A 24,079-nucleotide genomic window follows, 5' to 3' on the forward strand; every position below is an offset into this window, starting at 1 on the left:
TGTAAGGCTGACCCAACACCGTACTTCCTTCCCTTGACCTCTCTCGGATGCATGTCAGACCGGAACATTTATCTGAATATTTTATCAAAGTGGGTACTGTCTCGTCTGTCTTACATTCCGACGGGGAAACGATGTTGAGCGGACTTTCTCTGGGGCGAAGGACATGCAGGGGCCAAACACTGCCACTGGCTTCAGCTTATAAGACCACAGCATCCCACAAACGAGGAGCATTAAATCACAATGTACAGCTCATTAAACACCCTTGCGACCTCTTTCTATCGTACTTCAAGATATCTCAACCTCCCAAGACCCTTCTCACGGCTCGCCTACTGTCCTTCTCGCAAAATGCCTTCCATCACCACCAACCAGTGGCTCGAAGCCGCCTCCCAGCGTCGCAGTGTCCGAGCCCTGGGGGGAACCTCCAAGGTCTCAGATGAACGAGTTGGTGAGATTGTCGCCAAAGTCCTTTCCTTTGCTCCTTCGGCCTACAACACCCAGCCCGTCCGCATCTCGCTTGCCTTTGGGGAGAAGCACAAGGAGCTCTGGAGCATTATCCTCAAGGAGGCTGAGCCGATCCTCAAGTCCATCAATCCCGGTCTCTGGCAGAAGCTGGGCCCGGTTTTCGAAGGTCATAAAGCTGCATATGGATCCGTACGTTACCACTTTCTCTCTCCCACTCAGACCATCTAACAGTTGCAGGTACTCTTCTGGGAGCGCGGCGACACTGCGAAAGAGGCTGCCGAGACGCACAAGGCAACCGGACACATGTTTGGCGAGTGGGGAGAGCATGCTCAGGGCATCCACCAGATCCTTGTCTGGACTGCCTTGGACATGGAGGGAGTCGGGGCCAATCTGCAGCATATGAACGCCATTCCCCCCGTCGAGGCTGCCATCAAGAAGTTTGCAGGCGTCCCTGGAGACTACAAACTCAAGGCCCACTTGAACTATGGCGATGAGCAGGCTCCTCGTCCGGAGAGCCCGCCGAGGCTGCCAATTGCTGAAACGCTGACGATTCTGTGATATGGCATGATCTTATGGGTAGAGATATATTTGGTTCTTAGGATTTCCCAGAGCAGAGGGATAGTTTTCAGAACAAAATAAATAGCTTAGATATTCTAGAGAGAATCAATATCAATGGTCTTATAGAATAATATATCCGTGGCCTTGGAGATAGACTAATATTCGTATGTCTGCGGGAAGGTCCACGCGAGCCATTTCTCCACAGTCTGCGCCGGTCGCTTAGCGCGAGGATTATCTGTCTGGCATGATCAATATTAAATACCCCTTTGCATCATCGCCTGAATACTCTTTTCATCATTATCTGGCCTCGGATCGAGTTATCAGTGGAGCTTCTATCCTCGCCCCTCATACGTCTCCGGTCACTGACTTTGACTTCATCCCTTCTATCGCCCCTCCAACTCTGAATCAACATGGCCTCACGCGCAAACACAACAGTCGTCGTGGTCGGCGGAGGCGGCACAATGGGCTCGTCGACAGCGCTGCATCTGGTGCGCGCTGGATACACGCCGTCCAACATCACAGTGCTCGACACATACCCAGTGCCCTCGGCGCAGTCGGCGGGGAACGACCTGAACAAGATCATGAGCATCCGGCTGCGCAATAAGCCTGATCTGCAGCTGTCGCTGGAGGCGCTGGATATGTGGAAGAACGACCCGCTGTTCAGGCCTTTTTTCCACAGAGTTGGGATGGTGAGTTGCTTTTATTTTAATGGCTTCAAATCTATACTAAGAAACGAGATCGACTGCTCTTCAACAGAAGAAGGAATTGAAGCTTTAAAACGGAAATATCAAGCCCTAATCGATGCAGATGTCGGGCTGGACAAGACGAACTTCCTGCTGAGCGAGGACGAAATCCTAGCAAAGGCACCGCACTTCACCCGCGAGCAAGTCAAGGTATCTGAACCACACTCATAGCACCGCAAGTAGGGGATTATGCTCACCAGGCAGGGGTGGAAAGGCTTGTTTTGTGGCGATGGAGGTTGGCTTGCTGCTGCCAAAGCCATCAATGCCATAGGACAGCACCTCAAAGACCAGGGTGTCAAGTTTGGTTTTGGCCGGTACGTTGATAAAGCCGATACGGAAATTATTATCATACTGACAGTGCAGTTCTGGGACATTCAAACAACCACTATTCTCCGACGAGACAACATGCAGCGGCGTCGAGACCGTCGACGGCACCAGATACTACGCCGACAAGGTCGTTCTAGCAGCTGGTGCCTGGACTCCGACATTAATCGATCTCGAAGACCAGTGCGTTTCAAAGGTGAGTCCAGCAGCTATATCAACGTCAGCAGCTCATTGACTACGACAGGCCTGGGTATTCGCCCATATCCAACTCACGCCCGCCGAAGCAGCCCAATATAGAAACTCCCCAGTGGTATACGACGGCGACTACGGTTTCTTCTTCGAGCCCAACGAGTAAACTTTTCCCTCTATAGATTAATACAGTAACTAACACCACCAGGAACGGCGTAATCAAAGTCTGCGACGAATTCCCGGGCTTCACCCGCTTCAAACAGCATCAGCCCTACGGCGCCTCTTCCCCGAAGTCCATCTCCGTCCCAAGATCCCACGCCCAACACCCTACAGATACATACCCCGATGCCTCGGAGGTCACGGTCAAAAAGGCAATTTCTCGGTTGCTGCCCCGCTTCGCAGATAAGGAGCTGTTTAACCGCACCATGTGCTGGTGCACCGATACAGCTGATGCAAACGTGCTTATATGCGAGCATCCGCGGTGGAATAATTTCATATTGGCGACGGGGGATAGTGGGTACGTTCTATATCAATAAGAAGTCATAGGAATAAGACGGTGCTGACTGAACAGACATTCATTCAAACTCCTCCCAAGCATTGGAAAGCACATTGTCGAGCTCCTCGAGGGATCTCTAGCACCAGAGCTGGCTGAGGAGTGGAGATGGAGACCGGGCAGTGGCGATGCCCTGAAGTCTCGACGAGGTGCTCCTGCAAAGGACCTCGCTGATCTACCGGGGTGGAAGCACGATTAAAGATGTAGTTGATTTCATTATACAATAGTCTATGTAGGTATATGCTTTTGAGCTCGGAACGCATTATTAGGTATGAAGGAGAAAGAAGAAACGCAATTTCACGCTTCTAAGTCTAGGAATTCAAGATCCATGAAAAAACATCAAATATCACCAACCAGAGAAATATTTATGCCTTGGCCTCATTCGCCTGCTCCTCGTCATCGGCAAAGGCAAACTTCGAGAAACGGCGGATCGAGGCACCCTTGAAGTAGAAGACGTAGGGGATCGCACAGCACGCAAGAGCAATAAAGGCAAGCAGCGTGCTGGCCCACTGGTCGTTCAGACGCTCGTACATCTGCTCCGTGAAGAGGACTGTCGAGGCTCCCCAGATAGAACGCAGGAAGGTCTTGGCTGCGAGGGCAGAGGCGGCTTGGTGCTGGTACGTGTCCACTGGCGAATGTTAGTCTAGAACAAAGTATTCTTGTGTAAAACTAGGCACTTACCAAGATAGTTGTTGGCTGAGTTGTACAGGAAGATGAAGCCGAATCCGACGGGCCAGCCACCGATGGCAGGTCCAAACCAGTGGATTTGCGGGTACGAGGTCCAGGCGAAGATAAACAAACCAATTGGGATAAACCAGCAGGAGAGCATCATTGGAATCAGACGGGATTCGGCCGGGGGCTTGCCGCCGTATTTGGCATATAGCGAGAGGTAGTGCTTGTTGACGAAGGGGGAGCAGGCCGCGCTCATAACGACACCGATAGCAAGGGGAATGAACATGAGACCGGTCGATCCAGCACTCCAGCCCTTTCCGCCCTGGTAGACGATTGGGTAGGCAACGAAGAACATGTAGAGCAGGCCGTAGAGGACGGACATGTAGATAGAGATGAAGAGGACGATGGGCTCGAGGAAGAGGAGCTGGAAGGGGCGCAGGAGGAAGACGCGGAAACGCTCTCCAAGGGGACGAGCATCGAGTTCAGTCTCAGTCACATATGTCGAGTCGTTCTCCGTCTTTCTCAGTTTCTTTGCTCGTTTGGCGAGGATGGCAGGGGCAGAGGTCTCGGGGACGGTGAAGGTGATCAGGACCCAGGCGACGAAGGCGAGGATCAGGGTCAACCAGTACAGCCATCGCCATCCAGTCGCATCAGCGAGGTATCCACCGGCAAGAGGTCCGATTGCTGGGCCCAGGAAGGGACTGGCAGAGAACGCAGCCATGGGGACACCGCGCTCCTCGTTCTTCCACATGTCGGCGAGAGTCCCGCCAACCAGCGTCATCGGGGCACTGAAGGCGATACCATCAATTGCACGGCAGACGATCAAGGTACCGATGTTCTGGGCAACAGCGCATGGGATAATGAAGATGACAGCCAGCAGGAGAGTGACCGCGTAGACGGGACGACGTCCGAACATCTCAGACAGGGGGGCAAACGCCATGGGACCAACACCAAAGCCAACAACAAACACCGTCACAACGACCAGACTGACCTCGCGCGAGACCCCAAACTCCTCTGCGGGGCCTGGGATGTCGGCTGTGATGACACTACTGGCGAAGGCGACGACGAAGCAGGTAAAGGCGACAACCATGGTAATATACCACTTCTTCGCCTTGGACCAGTTCTTGGGATTCTCGGGGTCGTCGATCTTGAAGGTAACCAGCTTCCAGTCCTCTGTCTTTCCCTTGGCAGACGGAAGGGGCTTGATGATCTCGCCGGTCTGGGTCTCGTTGACATACTCCTCGATGTTGGCGTGGTCAGTCAGGGTGCGGTAGGGCAGGTCGGTAGGGTCGACCTCTCCTCGGGCAGATCCCAGCGAGAAGGTCTGGTGCAGTGCATTGTGGTCTGCTTGCTGTGACTGCATATTGGTGGTGGACATAGTCCTATACAGTATACTATAAAAGTATGTAGTGAGTAGAAAGGCAGTGAACGGTTAAGCAGGGGTCAGGAACGGGCTGAGGCGGGGTCGCCGGGTGTTATATAGCTGGCCATGGCCCATAACTCTGGAACTAAGTCCCGCTAAACAGAGAAAAACTCAGCTGAGACCAGAAGAATCGGCGCCTTCATCGCATTCCATCCTGACGTTTCGGGCCGATTTGCCTGAAGGGCCCCCGGTTTCCCGATCGGGACGGGCACGCTAGCCGTATCGGGCAATATGGTACGAGATAAGAATCGAGACTGCTCCAGCTGGCCCTCGAAGCCGTTAGCATCATCAGAATTATGGGCCAGGGGTTCCGAGTTCAAGAAGTCTATCGTCACGTCACTGCAGGGGTTTACGTTTAAATTACAATATCATGCTGGGTATCATCTCGGGCGTAGACTGCTGCCATGCTCATCGTAACTGTGATCACCTCTCAATCACCTTCTCTTCGCGGTAACGATTGATTTCGACTGCAAGGCATCGACAGCAAGGCAGCCCTGAAGTGAGTAAAGAAAAGCAAAAGCAGAAACTGCCATCAAATTGGCCCAAGCTCAGTCTCGGCCAGCTTTCCGTGCCAAGACTCGCCTTGCGCCACGGGGCATATCGCCAGATACGGTAATACCCTCCGTTTCCAAGGTCGGAAACTGCAACAGCAAAACGTCAGGGCAAGAAAAAGGGGAACGCGGAGATATAGAAAGTGATCCAGCAGGACATATTTTATTTTTGCCAGACTTTTAGCCTTCTGGGTCAATATTGCTGTATCCACCCTGCACCGTTATATACTATATGCTCCGCTGTGGGCTGCGATATATATCTCGGTCATCCACTACCACCACCACCACCAATCACCAAATAATCCTTCTTCCGATGGATCTTTCCAGCTCTTAATCGACGTAATGCAATCCTACATACCTAAGTTCAAGTTTGAACCTTTTCTACAAACGCGTACGGCGATAGTGAACGACAGCACGTGATGATAAGCCGATAAGCCGGAAGCGGACTAGCGCGGGGTTCTCAAGCAGAAATCGAGCATCGTGAATTTTCCCGCCGCCAGACGACGAGCAGCCCAGCTCTTCTCCTCGCTGAACGCCCTAATCAGTCGGAGCTCGCTCGTCGAGGAGTATCATCGCTCCAGCCAAACTCGAGGTCTTCATTGGTCCTCGTCTCGATCCCTCCCTCGACTTCCCCGCCTACTCTCGCCAACCTCCGAACTCCCCGTTGAGTCAACCACTCTCACAATGGTTTCTCCCTTCAACTCGGCGGATTTTGCCCTCCCGGGCTCCGTTGCTTTCTCCCGCTCTCGTGGTCGGGCGATTGCTACGTCTATCGGCGCGGAGGATGTCCGTGCCCAATGGATTCATTACGTCCACACCTCAGACCGTCTCGCCGAATTCCAACAAGACGTCCTCCAACAACTCCTTCACTACGGAGATATCACCGACATCCCGCCCACATTCAGTGCCGAAGACGGCGAATTTGATGTCTTCTACGTTTTCCCTCGAACCGGAACGATCTCGCCGTGGAGCTCGCAAGCCACTGGCATCGCCCAAGTATGTGGGTTGAAAAACTACGTGAAGCGCATCGAGCGTGGTATCAAGATCTCCTGCCTCCGTCCCGCGCTTGGAGAGTACAAGCCTGGTTTCAAGGATGTCCTCCACGACCGGATGACTCAGTTGATCAGTGACAGCGAGCCCGACCTGCACCTGATGTTCTCCGAACACAGCCGCTTGCCCCTCGAGACCGTTCCCCTCAGCGGCAGTGACAAGTCCCCGAAGGAAGTGCTGCAGGAAGCAAACAAGCGCATGGGTCTGGCATTGGAAGAGTCTGAGATCGATTACCTCGCCGCCGCCTATGGCCCCAATGGCCCGCTCGCCCGTGACCCCACCGATGTCGAACTATTCATGTTCGCCCAGGTTAACTCGGAACACTGTCGTCACAAGCAGTTCAATGCCTCCTGGAAAATTGATGGGATGGAGATGCCCAACAGTCTCTTTTCCATGATCCGAAACACCCACCGGAAGAGTCCTGAGTACACTGTGAGCGCATACAGCGACAACGCTGCCGTCCTACAAGGGTTCGACTCCGCCTTCTGGGCCCCTGACACCACAACTGGAGAGTGGAACCACACAAAGGAGCTCGTCCATTTCCTCGCCAAGGTGGAAACTCACAACCACCCTACCGCAGTGTCCCCTTACCCGGGTGCTGCCACGGGATCCGGAGGTGAGATCCGTGACGAGGGGGCTGTTGGACGTGGCTCTAAACCTAAGGCTGGTCTTGCCGGTTACTGTGTGTCCGATCTCCTCATTCCAGGCTTCAAACAGCCCTGGGAGTTGGACGTCGGTAAGCCCAACCACATCGCCAGCGCCTTGGACATTATGCTGGAAGCGCCCATCGGAAGTGCCGCGTTCAACAACGAATTCGGTCGGCCTTGTATCTCCGGTTACTTCCGTACCTTGACAACTGAAATTGATGTTGGCGATGGGCAAAAAGAGGTGCGTGGTTACCACAAGCCTATCATGATTGCTGGTGGTGTTGGAACCGTTCGTCCCCAACATGCCATCAAGAAGCCTGATGCCGTCAAGCCTGGTGCTTTCCTCGTTGTTCTGGGTGGTCCCGCCATGCTCATCGGTCTTGGTGGAGGTGCCGCCTCCAGTATCACCTCTGGTGAAGGTTCGGTCGATCTTGATTTTGCCAGTGTGCAAAGAGGCAACGCCGAAGTGCAGCGCAGGGCGCAAGAGGTCATCAACGCATGTGTTTCCATGGGTGACAACAACCCTATCAAGTTCATCCACGACGTTGGCGCTGGTGGTCTCTCCAACGCTCTGCCCGAACTGATCCACGATTCGGGCTTGGGTGCCACTTTTGAGCTACGCGAGATTGACAGCGCAGACAAGAGCATGAGCCCCATGCAGATCTGGTGCTGCGAGGCACAGGAGAGATACGTGATGGCTATCGGGGAGGATAGCATGAACAAGTTCACGGCCATCTGCCACCGTGAACGCTGCGGCTTCTCTGTTGTCGGTCGTGGAGGTGGAACCTCCGAGGAGGACAAGAAACTGATTCTCCTCGACCGAGAGTCCAAGGAGCACCCATCAGTCATCGACCTGCCCCTGTCAGTGCTTTTCGGCAAGCCTCCAAGGATGACTCGCACTGTGGACTCACGGAAACTGAAGCTCCCTGCTGTGGACTCCAGCCTCACCACCTATCTCCCCTCGCTTGCGCCAAAGCGCGCCGAGCTTATCGGCGAAGCTGCTAACCGGGTCCTTTCCCTCCCTGCCGTTGGCTCCAAGTCTTTCCTCATTACCATTGGCGATCGAACAGTCGGTGGCCTTACTGCGCGCGACCAGATGGTAGGCCGATGGCAGACTCCGGTCTCCGATGTTGCCGTTACTGCTACCTCCCTCACTCAAGGGTTGACGACCGGTGAGGCTATGGCCATGGGTGAGAAGCCCACTCTTGCCCTGATCTCCGCTGGAGCATCTGCCCGTATGGCCGTTGCGGAGTCGCTCATGAACATCGCCGCCGCCGATCTTGTCGATCGATTGAGCCGCGTCAAGCTCTCTGCCAACTGGATGTCCGCCAGCAGCCACCCTGGAGAGGGTGCTGCTATCTATGAAGCCGTGGAAGCTATTGGTATGGAGCTCTGCCCGAAACTCGGTATCAGTATTCCAGTCGGCAAGGACTCCATGTCCATGAAGATGAAGTGGAAGGACGATTCTGGCGCGAAGGAAGTCACCGCTCCCATGTCTCTCGTGATTTCCGCCTTTGCACCTGTACAGAACTACCGCAAGACGTGGACACCTGCCCTTCGCCACCCCGAGGATGTTGGTGACACAGTGCTCATGTTCGTCGACTTGTCTTTCGGACGACGGGCCCTCGGCGGTTCCGCTCTCGCGCAGGTATTCAACCAAGTTGGCTCAGAATGTCCCGACATCCGCGACCTCGAGATCTTCAAAGATTACTTCGATGCGATGCAGCAGCTGCAAGAAGCTGGTATCGTCCTTGCTTACCACGACAGGTCGGATGGTGGTCTTTTCACAACCCTCGTGGAGATGATGTTTGCTGGTCGTTGCGGTCTCGAAATCATGCTTGACAACATCTGCCCTGACCTCAGCACCAACAGCATGGTTGAGACCCTGTTCAACGAAGAGCTCGGAGCCGTCTTCCAGGTCCGCAAGGAGCACGAAATCCAATTCCGCTCATGCTTCGCTACCTGCGGTCCTCCCGCTGGCCTGATTCACAAGATCGGTCGGGTCTCTGAGAGGCCCAAGCAGAACCTCGCTGTCTACTACAAGGCCAGCCAGGTGTACCGCAACACCCGTGCCAACCTTCAACAAACCTGGGCGTCCACATCCTACCAAATGCAGAAGATGCGTGATACTGCCGCCTGTGCTGATCAGGAATTCGCCAACATCCTCGACGACGCAGACCCTGGTCTCTCTTGGAACCCAACCTTTGACCCCAAGGACCGCGCCCTCCCCTTCCTCACCAGCCTAACATCCATGTCGCCATTCACCAACAAGCCTCGCGTCGCCATTCTCCGCGAACAAGGTGTCAACAGTCAAGCTGAAATGGCCTTTGCTTTCAACACCGCCGGCTTCGCCGCCATCGATGTCCACATGACTGACATCATCTCTGGCCGCGTCTCCCTCTCCAGCTTCGTCGGTCTCGCAGCCTGCGGTGGCTTCTCCTACGGTGACGTCCTCGGCGCCGGCCAGGGTTGGGCCAAGTCCGTGCTCCTGCATGAGACCACCCGCTTCGAATTCCAGACCTTCTTCCAACGCCCCGACACCTTCGCCCTCGGTGTCTGCAACGGTTGCCAATTCCTCTCCCGTCTTTCCACCCTCATTCCCGGCGCCTCCAACTGGCCCACATTCGAGCGCAACACCTCAGAGCAATACGAAGGCCGCGTCGCCATGGTCCGCATTTCCGATCCCGACCCATCCTCCCCCTCCGTCTTCCTCCATGGCATGCACGGCTCCTCTTTCCCCATCGCCGTCGCCCACGGCGAAGGCCGCGCCTCATTTACCTCCTCAACCACCGTCCCGCCCACCGACGCATCCTCTTTCGTCGCTCAAGGCCTCGCACCCGTCCAGTACGTCGACAACGCCACTCTCAAGGCGACAATGAAGTACCCCTTCAACCCCAACGGCAGTCCCGAGGGTATCGCCGGTGTACGCAGCGCCGACGGCCGTGTCCTAGCGATCATGCCGCACCCCGAGCGTACCGTCATGAACGGCATTGGGAGCTGGCTGCCCGCCCGTGCAGCGGAATGGGGCGACATTGGGCCATGGGGCCGCATTTTCTTCAGTGCCAGACGCTGGGTTGGTTGATTTGTTTCGTTATTTCATCATCTTCTTCTTTCTTATATCTTGGAACGAAAAAAGATCTGTTTGTTTGTCGATTTACTCCGCGTCTTATTTTGCGCTGTTGAGTTATGCACGCATGCTTGCATGTACGTTTGTACTTAGGTATTACTATATGGGAGCCGAGAAAATTATGGTATGCTACGCTGGGATGACCTGAATATTGCAAAAGAATGAACTTATTTGATATCAGATACATTAGAGTTAAATAAATGAAGTCCATTTATTCTGAATCTTGCGTTATCCAAGTAGAACCAGTAGCTGGCACATAACATCTCATTCTATATCGTGTCTCATTGCATGATTGTTCCTTTTAAGACCGTCGCCAATGCCCTGTAGAACGCCATCCATCACATCAGATAAAGACATAAAAACCAACACCATAGCTTAATAAAACAAGACAAGAATATTGCAGTAGTAATAAGTAGGAATTAACACCGACCGATACCAATTCAAGACCACCCAGCGGTTCTCTCCTTCCTCCACTCTAATTTCTCGGCCAACATCTCCCAGCTAACCTGCCCATCGACGCGCCCAACACCCTTTAATCCTGCTGCCATGAATGCAACAAGGTGATTAAACTGGATTCGGATATCTTTCAGCCGCTGCACATATTGAGCTTCATGGATTGAGCCACGACGATCGGGCGAAGTGTCACCGTCTTCATCTTCGGATTGCGAGTCTGTTTCGTCGAGACCTTCATCGGAGTCAGAGTCATCTTCGTCGCCGTAGGAATACTCGTAGCGGGTTTTGCGAGGCGTCGGAGTCAATCCACTTTTGAATGGTTTGCCAGGTATTTGTTTCCGTGGCGTTCGTGTTGGGTCAAGCGAGGTATGATGCTGGAACCGCGAGGTATGGAGGTCTCCGAAGGAAATGCAAAGGTCAAGGATGGTGAGTGTTGCTTGGTGGAGGGGGTGAAGGTTCTTGGAGAGCAAGCATTGCTCTTCTAAAGACGCCATGTATGAGCGATGGGCTTCTATCATAGCGTCGACATCGCTGGCAGTTGAAAGATATTTGCGTAGCGACTCGGTGGTAGATGATATAACAAAGCTTGTTAGGTGGCTGTAAATGACGTTGAGGAACCAGAGCAGATTATGCCGGATGGCGTAGCTGAGAGTCCTGCCTTTTGAGTGTGAATCTTGATCGGAGTACTGGAGGCGCTGTTTTACGACGGTATATCTCGCCCTTCGGATCTGCATGAGGAAGGTTGATAGGCGTTGATAGGCGGCCATGCCGTCTTTCGTAATTATGTTAGCAACAGGCCAGGGAAGGACGTAGTCGAAGGATAAGCTGGAAAGAATTTTCACGGAGCGGCTGCGGTTGTCAGAACGTTTAGCGGATCGGACGATGAGCCGACTTGGGTCGATAAAAGGTAGGACGCTGAATGCAGTTTGTGCAAATTCTGTGAGTAGAAACCTGTCGCTCCACCCGCCCTTTCCTCGATCGATCAGTTCAAATATTTTAGTGTCGATGGGCCCCAACAGACTCATATCCTTGCAGAGGTGGATATGTTCCAGTGCCTGGAGTGACAGCCAGAGCCCGCATTGCTCGTTGAGCTCCGTTCGCAGCAGAGATGATGTAAATAGATGGTGCTCGTTGACAACGTTACTCAAGGCAGATTCGAGTAGTGCATAAAATGGAAGGCAGAGTGATGGTGAGTTAGAAGGGTAGACATCTTCAAAGGTCAAAGAAGCTTTTCCCGGTGCGTCCAAGCTCTGGGCCATATTCAGACGCTTCAGAAAGACCATGCTCTTGCCAGTAATGAAGATCTTGTGGGCAAACGGGCGGATGAATTTGGGCACGCTTGGCGCCTTTGCTTGGATATCCAACGTAAACCAATCGTGCCATAAAGTCCGCAGGTCGCCTTTTCCGGGATTCTCTGCTATAAACAAAGAAGGTTCTAACGTTCCCGTTTCCATCCAGCTGCGAAGCGGCCGAGCATAAGTTTCAAAACACAAGAAGAAAATGTGAGCCAGGACAGCGAAGTTCTCATCATCGCCAGTAGCTTGCGTGATGCAAACCAAGTCAAACAATAAATCCAAGAATTGGATGTCATTCTTTGCAGTTTGATCAAAGCTGGAAACAAGATCAGCTAGGAGCACAAGGAGTTTGGATTCTTGCTGGACATCATCGGACAAGTGAAGGAGGCTGATGGCCACAGAGGAACTCGGAGACAGATATCGCTCCTGTACATCGGACAGGAACTTGTCAAATTTGTGCAAGCGATCCTCGATACTGCGATGAAATGTTTGCATACAGGCAGCAGATTGTGGTGTCTTCGCAAATTGCCTTAGAATGTCAATCTTAGCTCCACAGTCACCTATCGAGCGCAATATGGATGAGAGCACTTCTTGAGATAGGTGAGCAAGAGTGTATCTGCGGTCTACCTCGACACTACCATCAAGACGCCATAAAAGGGATGTAGGTAAGCCTTGTAGCATGAATATCACCTCTCTGACCATTTGCAGTTCTGTTATTGTCCGGGAAGATTCTTTCGCAGCTGTGGGAGGATCTGCGGAGTGTACATCCCTCCAAAATTGGGCACTTGTAATCGAGGTCACCAGAACGCCATCCTCGCCAGAGGAGAAGATGTCGTCTGGAATCACGTAGTCGTCTTCTATAGTCGGTTGTGTAAAGCTTGGAGCAGGCTGAGTGCCACTAGATATCGATGAAATATCATCTTCGTCAGACGAGCTGGCGCCATAGTCGACGTTTTCCCAAATATCCTCGTCGCAGTAAGCAGTCTCAGAGGCATCCAAATCCGTCCAAGAGAGCTGCTTCTCCTCTTCTTCGGGCTGGAGCTGTTCGATCCGTTCCACCCTCGAGAGCTGTGCCGGTCGATCAGCGAGCTGTAGAAGAAATGATAGGATCTCCGGAAACACGGAGCTGCGGTGCTCATCCAGTTCCGCTAGTCTTGGCCGGAGAGCGTCTGCCAGGTCGTCTCTGTTGAGAACCTGGAACTTTTCTTGCAGTCCCTCGAGCTGCTTCGCGACGGCAAACTGGTCGGTGCGTGCATGTTGAAATGACTTTAAAGCTTCATCGACGCGACGTTTCACATTCCGGAAACGAGGAGTGCTCTGCAGACCTATTAGTGGCAGCCAAGTCCGAAACTCGATGACGCGTACCTTGTCCGTCTTCGCGACAGCAACGATCAGTTCTTCCGTAAGGGCCTTCTGGGTACCAGCGGCGGCCATGATCAACGTCAGGCGGGATTATTCGATGGCACATGGGAAGAGCAAGGACAACGCATCGTTGAAGAGGGAAGGATGAGTGACATAAGTAAAGTTGGTCGAGGTAGAGGGAAGGTTGATGTCTTGCCCGATTTGGCGGGGGAGGGAGCGCGCTAGTCCCGATCGGGCCAAGGCGGCGGCGAGTCAAAAAGGACAATTCGAGACTCTTCACTGCTCTCCAGGCTCTCTCTCACGCTCTCGCAATTGCCACCCTTCACGGACGCTGTCGTTTCTCCCGAGGACAGTCAACATGGCTGTCGCTAGACCTATCCGCGTGCTCTCTGCGGCATGCGTGGTGTTTGTGATCTTCATGGTGTTCCAGATGAACAGAGGCACCTCGTATGTTGGGACGGGGTCAGGCCCGTACAATGGCATGAAGTCCGATCCGCTCAAACAAAGTACGTAAACTCTTGTCGAGATTCAATGGTCTTAGTTCGATCCTTGCCTAACATAGCGTCTTCGGAATTATAGTAACCGGTGAGCCCGAGGGCTACTTGTGGCGCGCCGACGAGCACGATTACTCTCCTGACAGCACCGACTCCGCCCGAACCAACGCAGCCATCATCTCCCTCGTCCGGAACGAGGAGCTCGACGAGCTGATTCCTAGCATTCGCGACTTGGAGAGGACCTGGAACTCCAAGTTCAATTACCCCTATATCTTTTTCAACGACAAGCCGTTCACCGCGGAGTTCAAGAAGCGAACGCAAGCCGAGACCAAAGCCAAATGCCAATATGGTATATAACCCTGAACCTCTCTTCCGTGACATACAATTGACCCTTCTCCAGAGCTGGTTCCTAAAGAGCACTGGGACGTCCCGAATTATATCGACATGGACCTCTTCAAAGAATCCGCGGAGCTCCTGAAAGAGCAGGGTCTCCAATACGCCGATAAGGTCTCCTACCACCAGATGTGCCGCTGGAACAGCGGCATGTTCTACAAACACCCCTCCCTAGAGAAGTACCGCTACTACTGGCGCATTGAACCCAAAGTCCAGTTCTTCTGCGACGTTGACTACGATATCTTCCGGTTCATGGAAGACGGCAACAAGACTTACGGCTTCACGATCAACCTTTTCGACGCACCTGAGAGTATCCCGAACCTTTGGCCAACGACACAAGAGTTCCTCGCCGCAAACCCGTCCTACCTATCCGATAATAACATGATGGCATGGTTGACTGACGATCAACTCCGACCCGAACACACCCGCGATGCCAACGGATACTCGACCTGCCATTTCTGGTCCAACTTCGAGATTGGCGACATGGACTTCTTCAGGGGCGACAAATACTCGGCTTACTTTGACTACCTCGACCACGCTGGTGGCTTCTTCTATGAAAGATGGGGTGACGCTCCTGTCCACTCAATCGGTGTAGGACTGTTCGCAGATGCCGCCAACGTCCATTGGTGAGTACTACATCCCGGCAAAGAAACTAGTAAATATCAACTAACACGACTGCTTGATATAGGTTCCGCGATATTGGATACCGTCATATCCCATACTTCAACTGCCCCAATTCGCCCAAATGCTCCGGCTGCACACCCGGTAAATTCTACGACGGCGCATCGTTCCTCGCCAAGGAAGACTGCCGGCCCAGTTACTTCAAGCACGTCGGAACACACTGATTCAGCCTCGAAGTATGAGGTTTTCTTTTTTATACCCAGAAAGCGCTTCAAATAACAATATATCATACCATTTCTTCGTCCGGGCGTTCCCTATAAATTGGCTTGCGACAATACGGTCAGAATTGACATTTTTATTTGAATTTGCATCATTAGGACTGACGATATTGCATGTTTCAAAATCTATAGTTGTTTCAGTGGCGTTTAATTGCGATTGGTTCTGCGCTTACTTTGCAATGTTTCATGTATCTTGTCCTCTTCTGGTCATCCTGTTTATTTCCTTCAGTTGTACCAGTTATCCGCAGTATACAAAGAGAAACGCTGGGAAATAATTTCCCCTTCCTGTATTATAGCAGATTTTACCCTTTACCCTCTAATTATCTCCCGCCGAGTCAATCCAGTCTGTACATGTTCAAAACCCACAAATAAGTAGAACAATATGTCTTTATAGATGTCTTCAGTAGAGTACAGCAGCTGCTCAAAAGGAACAAAGGATCACAGGTCAAAGGAAGCTCGTCGTAGCACTGGTATAGAAAGCAATGATGCACCTCCATACGACACCCGAAACACAACACAACACAACTCTCGCAACTGCATTCTAGAGTATGTATACAGCTTTCTTATCTCGCCAACCGGACGGGATTAACACGATGGTGAAAATTCGCGTGAATTTCCTGCAATGGACTCGACGTCTATTCCTCACCAGGGTAGAGCTCCTCGCGGAGAGCAACGCCTAGCTCCTGGCGGAGCCCCTCGAGGGCCTCGAGATATTGCTTGTACTGGTCCTGGTTCTCAACCTTGGCCTTGACACCTGTTGACGATGTGAGTATATTTCTAATTCTGGTACAACGCCGCAGCGTTCGGGGGGGTGTTATTGCGCACCTTCGAAGATCCGGACAGCGGTGGGGAAGTCGTTGACGCGGCGGGCGGCCTTGAGGGCAGCGGAGAGAACCTCAACAGAGGGGACGAGATCGTAAGCGAAGCAGTTGTTCAGGTTGCGCTGGTTAGAAACAGGTGATGTTAGTAACGAACCCTCATACGATTGGATGACGCATTGTCACCCTGTCGGGCCGCGTCTTCGGCAATTGACGTACCTGGAGCTCGAAAACATCCTGCACAGTATCGAATTCCTTCTCGAATCTAGAATTGGCCCAATGTTAGTTGAATTGCTACTGAAGTTGGCGGACCGATCCGGGGAGACAGGAGTCAGCTGGCACCCGCTGAGCTGTTCCCCTGCGACCGACGATCAAGGCTCCCGGCTGGGCCTCAGCTGGCCCAATGGCTAGCAGATTGCGGTAGCGTACCTGGCAGAGAACTGCTCATATGTCTCATCGTCGTGCTGGCCGGAGCGGAGCTTCATGGATGTACTGAAAGCCGGGCGGCCGAAGGCGAGAGCAGCGGGAGTCTGCACCCGGGTCCGGGGCAATTGAGAAGCTCTGAAGAGGCCGGAAGGGCGGACGGCGCGCGTCGCGAGACGGAAGACGGAGAAGGAAGACATGGCGAAGAGGAAGTTTGTGGCGGGGGAGAGGAGACGAATTGACGCTGGAAGACGGGACAAGGTGTTGACGAACTCGAAATGAGGATGAGGTTGAGCCGGAGAGCGACGCTAGGTTTTTTGCGGGCGGGTGGTGTGAGGTGTGGCGGCCTGAGGCACTCATGTCCGGTCATTATCGCATCGCAGGTTGGTCGGTTGGTCGCTGCCTTGGTGCCTGGATCTGCTCGCTCAGGCGGCATTCCGCTTGGGCCCGACATGGCGGCCTGAGGCTGCTGATTTCTATTGTTCGGCTGTGATTGGCCAGTTTCTTTGAATCCCGAACTGAAGAAAACGAAGCCATTTACTTCTCATTTTACAAAGTAGTCTACATTAATGAGCTTATGCTAGTCTATAATAGACTGTTAATTTCTAGCTAGACAGTGGTATTGGGATAGCACTTCAAGTTTAGCGACGCTGGTCGCCGGGTCTATCTGAGAATCCCCGCGATATATATTTCGACACCATCGACAACTACACGAGTGGACACTGTAAACAATGGATATCAAGAAGATGCCAAGGAATGCCATTTACACAGTCTACTGCTACAAACTCTGTTTACCCTCCGAATCCGTGATTACCTATCCCACTTAATTGCCGAGTTGTTTATGGTTTGCATGTGAAAGTGATACTTGAGTTGGGAACTCCCTTCCCCCATCCATGGATGTTTCAGCCCTTCTGCAGAAGCCAATGGGTACTTAATAGAATGCAAGAGCTGCAACTACTGCAACTCCTCCCTGCAACTACAACCAACTGCAACAATCCATCTGGAGTTCAGCTGCTCAACAACTGGTTTCGTAGCTGCACGTGATCTGCCCCTTTAATCTGGCGCTAGCCGCATCGGGACGGGCACCACGGACGCGGCGGAGAGCAACTGGAGCCAAAAAAGACACGCCCGTCCATCCATCGCCAGCTCCATCTTCTCTTTCCCCAATTTCTCGCTCGGTTCGCATCTCAACTTCAGACGCCCGTCCTCCCGGGGTCTTTCTTTCCTTCTTTGCTTCAATCGCTCCCTTTTCTCACTTTGCCCTCGCATCGCTTTTAATTCCGGTTCTCCTAATTGCGACCGGCCCCGTCAGCATCCCCAACGAAAAAATTGAACAGTCCTTCTCTGCACTTTTGACGGGCTCGACTGCGGTTTCAGTGCAATTCTGTCTCTGCGCAATCATACAGACTATACAGCCGTCCGGCATTCTATATAATTACAGCAATGGAGTTTCTGCAGAACCTTCCGAAGCCAACTGTCGATCGGCCCTTTGGCGTTGAGCTATGGCCGATCTTCAACAAGGCCTTCGAGGTTGTGATGGGCTACCCTGCCAATGACTTTCGCTTCGCCGAGGGCAAGACGCCCATGTCTACTCTTCCCGAGACGGCTGCCATGCTCATCGTCTACTACGTGACCATCTTCGGTGGACGCGAGCTTATGAAGAACCGCCCGGCCTTCAAGCTCAACACTTTGTTTATGATCCACAACTTCGTCTTGACTGCCGCCAGCGCCATTCTGTTGGCGCTCTTTGTTGAGCAACTTCTGCCTACCATCTGGCACAATGGAATTTTCTACTCCATTTGCGACCACCGCGGTGGGTGGACGCAGCCCCTGATTGTCCTGTACTATGTGAGTGTGCGAATGTTTGTTGCCGACGGAGCCGGCCCGCTAATGCGTGATACAGCTTAACTACCTGAACAAGTACCTCGAATTCCTCGACACCGTCTTCCTGTTCCTGAAGAAGAAGCCTTTGACCTTCCTCCACACCTACCACCACGGTGCCACTGCTCTCCTGTGCTATACCCAGTTGATTGGTCTGACGGCTGTCCAATGGGTGCCCATCACCATCAACCTCCTGGTGCACGTTGTTATGTACTGGTACTACTTCCAGAGCGCCCGTGGCATTCGCATCTGGTGGAAGAAGTACATCACCGTTCTCCAGATTATCCAATTCGTTATTGACCTTGGTGAGTAAATTACGGACCTGCGATGGACCGGACCTGTAACTAATCAATGCAATTACTAGTGTTCGTCTACTTCGCGTCCTACACCTACTTCACCTCGACCTACTTCCCTTGGGCTCCCAACATGGGCAACTGTGCCGGAGAGGAATTCGCCGCTTTCGCTGGAATGGGCATTCTCACCTCTTACCTCGTTCTGTTCATCTCCTTCTACATTGTCACCTACAACAAGGCCGCCAAGACTGGCCGTCCCCGCCGCAACACTGGCAAGCAGGCCGTTATTGACATGGCGAGATACGAGGTGGCCCCTGCTCCCGGTGCCGAGGCCAACGGCAAGCCCAAGTCGAACGGATCCGCTGCCGCTTCGACAGGACGCTCCAATGGTCCGGTCACCCGCTCCCGCAAGGCGTAAACCCGACATTGCCGGGTGTCGCTTGCGGATTATTTCCCGTATTGATCCCGCAGACTGTTCAACCGCACGTTCGCCGCATTCAGCACCTTCTGCGGAGCCAACGCAGAAAAACTTCTTTCTGCGTGGTTGTATTATGGAGCCGAAGTATTTCTTTTAATGAATGACCCTGATGACACTGGTCGTGCGTGGCGGCCAGATGATGCATGTCGCAGCAGCTTTGGCATCGGAGGTTGCAAAGCTTGGACCGGATGTTCTGCATGAAGGTTAAGATAATTTCTGATGGAGAGTGGGATCTTGGGCATACCTTGAACCATGTCTCGGTGTATTCTACATGTGTTTATTCTTGGGTTTCTTTGCATTTCGCTTCTTGCTGCTGGTTGCAGACCTTTTTTCGTTTGACATTCTTAGTATTTATAGATGGCGGCAACATAAATGTAATCACGGTGTGCTTTCCTGTATATAGTTTGAAAAGAAATGCATGACTTTCCTGTCTCAAGATCCAGGACTGACGAGATGCGAGTTTGGGACGCGTTGCAGGGAGAAGGAGCGCGAAACGAAGAAAGGGAGAAGCCTAACGGTGCAATGATGCTATATTTGTCGACGATGTGATATGAGAGTATGACAGGCCATCCAATATTATAGCACCTCCTATTCATGCGTCGCAAAGCATCTTCCCCACACATCGTACCTGATCACTGCTTGTTTCGGTTCACCTTCCATGTTTCCGCACTCTACTGATGCTATTAATCCCTCTGATTGACTCTTCAGGAACGGTTTTAGAGTACTACAGCGGACCGGGGACGGGACGGTGTCTCACTGTTTAATCTGATATGATCAGTAGTTCGACTGCTGCACGGCAAGCCGGCCCAGGCACTGTTTCAGGTAGAGGGGCAGACGAAGTTAAAAACAGAGAGAGCGTTTCATATTGATATGGCCACCGTTCGGTCGTTGCGTGAGAGCAGCTCTGAAGCAAAGGAGAACAAGAGGGGAGCAAGCCAGCATTTGCACTGATACGGTGATACTGATACGTCTTGGCCAGCGAGAAACAAGCTGCTTATCCAGTCATTATTCGCGATTGGTACAACCCCTGCAGGTCTGCAGCAGAGTCTCCTCAATGCGGAAACAGACCCGGGCGGAGATGCCGGATTCGCTCCTCGACTGGCCTATTTGGGGTAAATGCGTTCTTACGGGATCTATTATTCTTCAGAGCATGGGTCGAGTCTTCCAATGAAGACCACCTAGTTAGGTAGCTTCCTGCAGGGTTGAGAGAGTCTTGACGTTGCTGATGGGTGACCTGTCACACCGACACGCGTGGCTGCTCGCTATTAGAATCCAGACGCCATGGCGTTGGAAATTGCATGACCATGCTCCATGAAAGGACAGACACGACGCAATACTGCAGTTACTGAATTGGATAGGCTTCGAGGCCCAGAATAGGAGGCTGGGCAGTTCTTGCGGTGAGGTGAGCTGGATGTATGCCCTCGCGTGTCGTGACTCGCGAAGAGTTAATCGTGCAGACAGTTTGACAGCCTTGGAAGGGGCCAAGGGGGATCCTTTACATATCTTAACCTACATAGCCATGTTGTGATGCTAAGTGTGGCATTACGTGGGCTGATGAAACAGCATGCTGCTGCCAGAGCGGGAGGGAGGGAGGGAGGCTGGAGAGAGCGCCGTTTGGCCCCTGCGTCAGTCTGCAATGCCATGGCCTCGAGTGATCGAGTCTCTGGGGTAGAGGGTGACGACTGTCGTGTCGAAGGGATGGAACGTCGAGGCTGGGAGACTGGGCCAATAACGGGGGTCAAGGGCAAGCAAGGCGCTGCAGTTCGACCTGCAGTTTCCAAGATATTGCTGCAGCGGCTGCAGCAGGGTCACATTTGCACCGGCTTTTCCTGCATAAACGATGCACAAGCTTGAAGGGAGGCCAGCCACAGAGAGATGGCTGTTTCAGACTGCGACTGCTGGTTCCTGCAGCACAACGGCTGGCCCTCTTATGCAAGTTGGTGGCGGAGGCAGTCGCACAGGAATAAATGCAACCCAACGCTGATCAGTGATGCTGATCTAGCAATGAATGATCGAATGGAAATGCTACTGGGACTGCAGCTTTCCTTGGTCGCGGAATCTGGCCCCCTCGTACCAGACCCCTGAGTATGAAGGACACAAAGGCCATCAAGGACATCGGGCTCAAAAGGAGAGCGTGCATGACGAACCCTCGCAACGCTCTCGTTATCTGAAACCCCCATTCCGAGGCGATCGGGGCCAGGCGTGGGCCAGCAAGGACGCGATGGATCTGCAGGGAGGCAGCGTCCATCTGGAGGAACGGCCGGCGGGGAAATTCTCCCATTGGCCTGTTCGAGAAGTGGAGGAGCCGGACGTTTAAAGTAAAATAAAAAACAAAAAAAAACATGAATGAAAACCGGAATCTGCTGTGCTGGTGTGTTTGAGGTTGAAGATCGCGGCTTGGCTCACTATCAGCGAGATTGACTGATTTAGAGATTTCGGATTTCAGAGATTTCAGCATTCAGAAGTCTCTGTCCGTATCGTAGACTACTGACTCCTGACTATCGAGACGCAATACCTGTCATCCAGGTCTGTTGACTTCTGACACGTCCATCTCTTAGGGCAAGCTGCAAGGGCCGCGCTTGGTCCACCGCGCCGCATGGAGAGCAAGGCTCAGAGTTTCTTTTAGTTACTTGTTTGAGAGCTTACGTCTTCGCTTCTCTGGAAGTGTCTGCACGTGTTCTAGCTTCTCTACGGGCGTTCTTGGGGAGGGAACCTGTTGGCCCACTGGAGAACATGCCAATGCCCACCCGTGTGGGACGCAATACCGGCTCGTTAATATATGAAAAGCCCAATATAATAAGCATAAGCCGGTCTTCAGTCTCTTTCCTGTTGCGGCCTGTCCATTCTTTACCTTTACTTTACTCTTAATATCTACCCTCCCCTGTCCTGCCCTGCCTCTTCCTGTCTTCCCATACCTCCTCTTCTCTATACAAGATGGCTCTGGCCCTCGACCTCAGCTACGTCAACCAGTCCCTCCCCCAGAAGTACGAGTCCGACGAGGAGGACATTTCCGAGTCTGAGGGCCACGCTTCGCCGTTGGACTCGCACAAGAGGTCTGCGACCCTTGACTCCATCATGAGCGTCAGCGACACCGCAGAGCCGGTGGACAGGCCGGCCTTCCCCCGACTGCTCTCGCCCTTTGCCTCTGGCAAGGCTTCACGACCTGTATCCATGGACACCGTCAAGCGTAATAGCGCCGCGACCTTTGTGACGGAGCCGTGTACGATTTTCGACCATGACGACGACGACGACGAGATGATCCTTGAACTGCCCTCTCCCGACTCTACGACACCCCTGCAATCCCCCATCTTCCTCCAGCCCTCGGTCTATGTGCCCTCCGAGCCACTCACCTCGTCGAGGAACTCGCTGAGATCCTCGTCTTCTTCCTACTCTGACGACGACAGCGATGTCTGCGTGGCCGAGCAGGTCACCTACGTCGAGCACGCAAAGCCCAGTATAATCCTAATCTCCCCCACCGCAACCTCTCCGTCTACAGATGGCTCCGTCTATTCCAACGACGAGGCAACCAAGTCCCAGCCCCTGCTCAGCGAGACCAGCATGGACCGCGGACGCTCCAGGTACACGCTTCGACCAGGCCACAGCAAAGTCAAGGGCAGCCTCAGCGCCCTGGACACCCTGCAAGACTGCTCGCCCGGACGGACGGAGACAGAGCCCCAGAGCGCACCAGCCGAGCGAGCACCACGATCCATGTCCTTTGGCGCCCGGTCAATGTCCTTCTCACGGCCACAGACGCCTGCAACCGAGTCTCGCCGACGCCTGCAGAGGGAGCCATCACGCCGACCCCCATCTGCCCAGAGCACGGCCACCTTCTCGCTCTTCCCAACGCAAGCCCCGTCGTACAGCCAGGTGTACCCCGGCATGGGCTCAAACGCAAACGACTCTCGCACCCGCTCCATCTCCATCTCCCACTCCGCCGCCAGCTCCGAGTACTCGCTCGCCTCCAGCCAGTCGGCCTCGCGCACCGCCAGTCCAAGCCCCTACTGCTCCCCGGCCTACAGCCGGAGCCGCTCCGGCTCTCTCTACAGCCTCTCCAGTGTCACCGGCGCTGGCTCACAGGCCAAGGCGAAGCGACCGCCGCTCCCGTATCGTGCGTCTATGATCAAGGGAGCCAGCAGCCTGCGAGAACAGGTCGGCAGCAGCAGCACGGCCCCCAACGGGTCCATGCATACGGATCATGGGGCAGCACAGACGTCGCAGATGGAGAATTCCAAATCCAAGACCCGCCGCAAGAAGAGCGTGAAACAGCTCAAGCCTGAGCCGGAGGCCACGAGTTCGTCGTCGGCGAAGAGCTTTGTGGGCTTCATGCTGCGCGGGAAACGGAAATCGGTGATTAAGAATTTCTAATGCTAATCTTTAGTCTATATTTTCTTTTCTCTTTTTTCTTTTTTCTTTTTCTTTCTGGTTACTTAGTTGTTGGTTGAAAATTAGGGCCTGTGCTGTTTTTTGTCTCCGGGTGGCTGTACATTTAGCGTTTGTTTCAATATCCTTGTCTTTTTTTTTTCTTTCTTTCTATTTCTTTCTGTTTTATTTTATTTTTTATTTCTTTCCGGGCAAACAGGACTGGATGCTGGAGCTGTCTGATTTTACTTATTCCTGCTGTATTATACGACCGGATCACTGGCAGATCCTGCAAACGAAACCATTCTGACTTCGTATTATTATGATTCCACTTCCTATTCCAGTGACCAGATATCCTTATGATTCAATTTCAATCCTGTCCCTCGTTGGACCACGAAATGAAGGGGCGCCGTGCTCCATCCGATCCGCCCGTTTGTAACAGCCCGAAGCTGCCGAACCGCCCACTCGGCTGCTCGGTTGCTTGAATTGGCTCTCAGGCTCTGCCTGCTTCCTTTTAGCCGGTTACAGTACGTAGTCGTAGTATTCTGTGCTTACTGTTCGTGGCATGGCGGGGGATTGAGTTTTCTGAGTTTTTCGCCCTAACCCTGGCTGATGCTCCACTCACTGCCTGT

General features: G+C 53.1%; 10 protein-coding genes across 10 annotated transcripts; 6 read left to right on the forward strand and 4 right to left on the reverse strand.

Annotated features, from left to right (window-relative positions):
• Positions 1-295: 295 nt before the first annotated feature.
• On the forward strand, positions 296-1,139 carry ASPVEDRAFT_47002 (nitroreductase family protein). Its single transcript, XM_040813681.1, has 2 exons — positions 296-651; positions 700-1,139. The coding sequence occupies exons 1-2, from the start codon at positions 346-348 to the stop codon at positions 1,018-1,020; spliced, it is 627 nt and encodes a 208-aa protein (XP_040673552.1). The 5' UTR covers positions 296-345; the 3' UTR covers positions 1,021-1,139.
• A 98-nt stretch (positions 1,140-1,237) lies between these two features.
• On the forward strand, positions 1,238-3,176 carry ASPVEDRAFT_66020 (NAD(P)/FAD-dependent oxidoreductase). Its single transcript, XM_040815853.1, has 7 exons — positions 1,238-1,709; positions 1,758-1,913; positions 1,968-2,077; positions 2,127-2,283; positions 2,332-2,438; positions 2,485-2,793; positions 2,848-3,176. The coding sequence occupies exons 1-7, from the start codon at positions 1,431-1,433 to the stop codon at positions 3,026-3,028; spliced, it is 1,299 nt and encodes a 432-aa protein (XP_040673553.1). The 5' UTR covers positions 1,238-1,430; the 3' UTR covers positions 3,029-3,176.
• Positions 3,177-3,194: 18 nt separating this feature from the next.
• ASPVEDRAFT_202843 (MFS transporter) lies at positions 3,195-4,864 on the reverse strand (the record flags this gene model as incomplete). The annotated part of the gene is made up of 2 exons (XM_040809385.1): positions 3,195-3,457; positions 3,511-4,864. The coding sequence occupies 2 exons, from the start codon at positions 4,862-4,864 to the stop codon at positions 3,195-3,197; spliced, it is 1,617 nt and encodes a 538-aa protein (XP_040673554.1).
• Positions 4,865-6,159: 1,295 nt separating this feature from the next.
• Positions 6,160-10,254, forward strand: ASPVEDRAFT_57064 (phosphoribosylformylglycinamidine synthase; the record flags this gene model as incomplete). Its single annotated transcript, XM_040815291.1, has 1 exon — positions 6,160-10,254. The coding sequence occupies one exon, from the start codon at positions 6,160-6,162 to the stop codon at positions 10,252-10,254; it is 4,095 nt and encodes a 1,364-aa protein (XP_040673555.1).
• A 485-nt stretch (positions 10,255-10,739) lies between these two features.
• ASPVEDRAFT_57065 (putative gamma-tubulin complex component GCP5) lies at positions 10,740-13,481 on the reverse strand (the record flags this gene model as incomplete). The annotated part of the gene is made up of 2 exons (XM_040815292.1): positions 10,740-13,364; positions 13,413-13,481. 2 exons carry the CDS (start codon positions 13,479-13,481, stop codon positions 10,740-10,742), a joined length of 2,694 nt encoding a protein of 897 aa, XP_040673556.1.
• A 286-nt stretch (positions 13,482-13,767) lies between these two features.
• ASPVEDRAFT_202853 (glycosyltransferase family 15 protein) lies at positions 13,768-15,141 on the forward strand (the record flags this gene model as incomplete). The annotated part of the gene is made up of 4 exons (XM_040809386.1): positions 13,768-13,915; positions 13,989-14,252; positions 14,304-14,922; positions 14,985-15,141. 4 exons carry the CDS (start codon positions 13,768-13,770, stop codon positions 15,139-15,141), a joined length of 1,188 nt encoding a protein of 395 aa, XP_040673557.1.
• Positions 15,142-15,830: 689 nt separating this feature from the next.
• ASPVEDRAFT_89037 (cytochrome c oxidase subunit VI) lies at positions 15,831-16,636 on the reverse strand (the record flags this gene model as incomplete). Its single annotated transcript, XM_040818487.1, has 4 exons — positions 15,831-15,949; positions 16,021-16,138; positions 16,233-16,278; positions 16,443-16,636. 4 exons carry the CDS (start codon positions 16,634-16,636, stop codon positions 15,831-15,833), a joined length of 477 nt encoding a protein of 158 aa, XP_040673558.1.
• Positions 16,637-17,879: 1,243 nt separating this feature from the next.
• Positions 17,880-19,028, forward strand: ASPVEDRAFT_143044 (elongation of very long chain fatty acids protein; the record flags this gene model as incomplete). Its single annotated transcript, XM_040807889.1, has 3 exons — positions 17,880-18,284; positions 18,340-18,622; positions 18,682-19,028. The coding sequence occupies 3 exons, from the start codon at positions 17,880-17,882 to the stop codon at positions 19,026-19,028; spliced, it is 1,035 nt and encodes a 344-aa protein (XP_040673559.1).
• Positions 19,029-20,902: 1,874 nt separating this feature from the next.
• On the reverse strand, positions 20,903-21,784 carry ASPVEDRAFT_374817 (uncharacterized protein). Its single transcript, XM_040811484.1, has one exon. The coding sequence runs from the start codon at positions 21,544-21,546 to the stop codon at positions 21,073-21,075; it is 474 nt and encodes a 157-aa protein (XP_040673560.1). The 5' UTR covers positions 21,547-21,784; the 3' UTR covers positions 20,903-21,072.
• Positions 21,785-21,884: 100 nt separating this feature from the next.
• ASPVEDRAFT_47008 (uncharacterized protein) lies at positions 21,885-23,829 on the forward strand. Its single transcript, XM_040813682.1, has one exon. It carries the CDS (start codon positions 22,023-22,025, stop codon positions 23,451-23,453), a length of 1,431 nt encoding a protein of 476 aa, XP_040673561.1. The 5' UTR covers positions 21,885-22,022; the 3' UTR covers positions 23,454-23,829.
• The last annotated feature ends 250 nt before the right edge of the window (positions 23,830-24,079 follow it).

The sequence above is a fragment of the Aspergillus versicolor genome (genome assembly GCF_001890125.1).
Source record: "Aspergillus versicolor CBS 583.65 unplaced genomic scaffold ASPVEscaffold_14, whole genome shotgun sequence".
Lineage (NCBI taxonomy): Eukaryota > Fungi > Ascomycota > Eurotiomycetes > Eurotiales > Aspergillaceae > Aspergillus > Aspergillus versicolor.

Bases quoted from the DNA above. Each gene is read 5' to 3' on its own strand.
- ASPVEDRAFT_374817 (XM_040811484.1), bottom strand. From the start codon at position 21,546: ATGCTGAAATCTCTGAAATCCGAAATCTCTAAATCAGTCAATCTCGCT.
- ASPVEDRAFT_47008 (XM_040813682.1), top strand. From the start codon at position 22,023: ATGGCTCTGGCCCTCGACCTCAGCTACGTCAACCAGTCCCTCCCCCAG.
- ASPVEDRAFT_47002 (XM_040813681.1), top strand. From the start codon at position 346: ATGCCTTCCATCACCACCAACCAGTGGCTCGAAGCCGCCTCCCAGCGT. The intron at 652-699 runs GTACGTTACCAC...TAACAGTTGCAG, and splicing joins ATAAAGCTGCATATGGATCC to GTACTCTTCTGGGAGCGCGG.
- ASPVEDRAFT_66020 (XM_040815853.1), top strand. From the start codon at position 1,431: ATGGCCTCACGCGCAAACACAACAGTCGTCGTGGTCGGCGGAGGCGGC. The intron at 1,710-1,757 runs GTGAGTTGCTTT...CTAAGAAACGAG, and splicing joins TTTTCCACAGAGTTGGGATG to ATCGACTGCTCTTCAACAGA. The intron at 2,794-2,847 runs GTACGTTCTATA...CTGACTGAACAG, and splicing joins TTGGCGACGGGGGATAGTGG to ACATTCATTCAAACTCCTCC.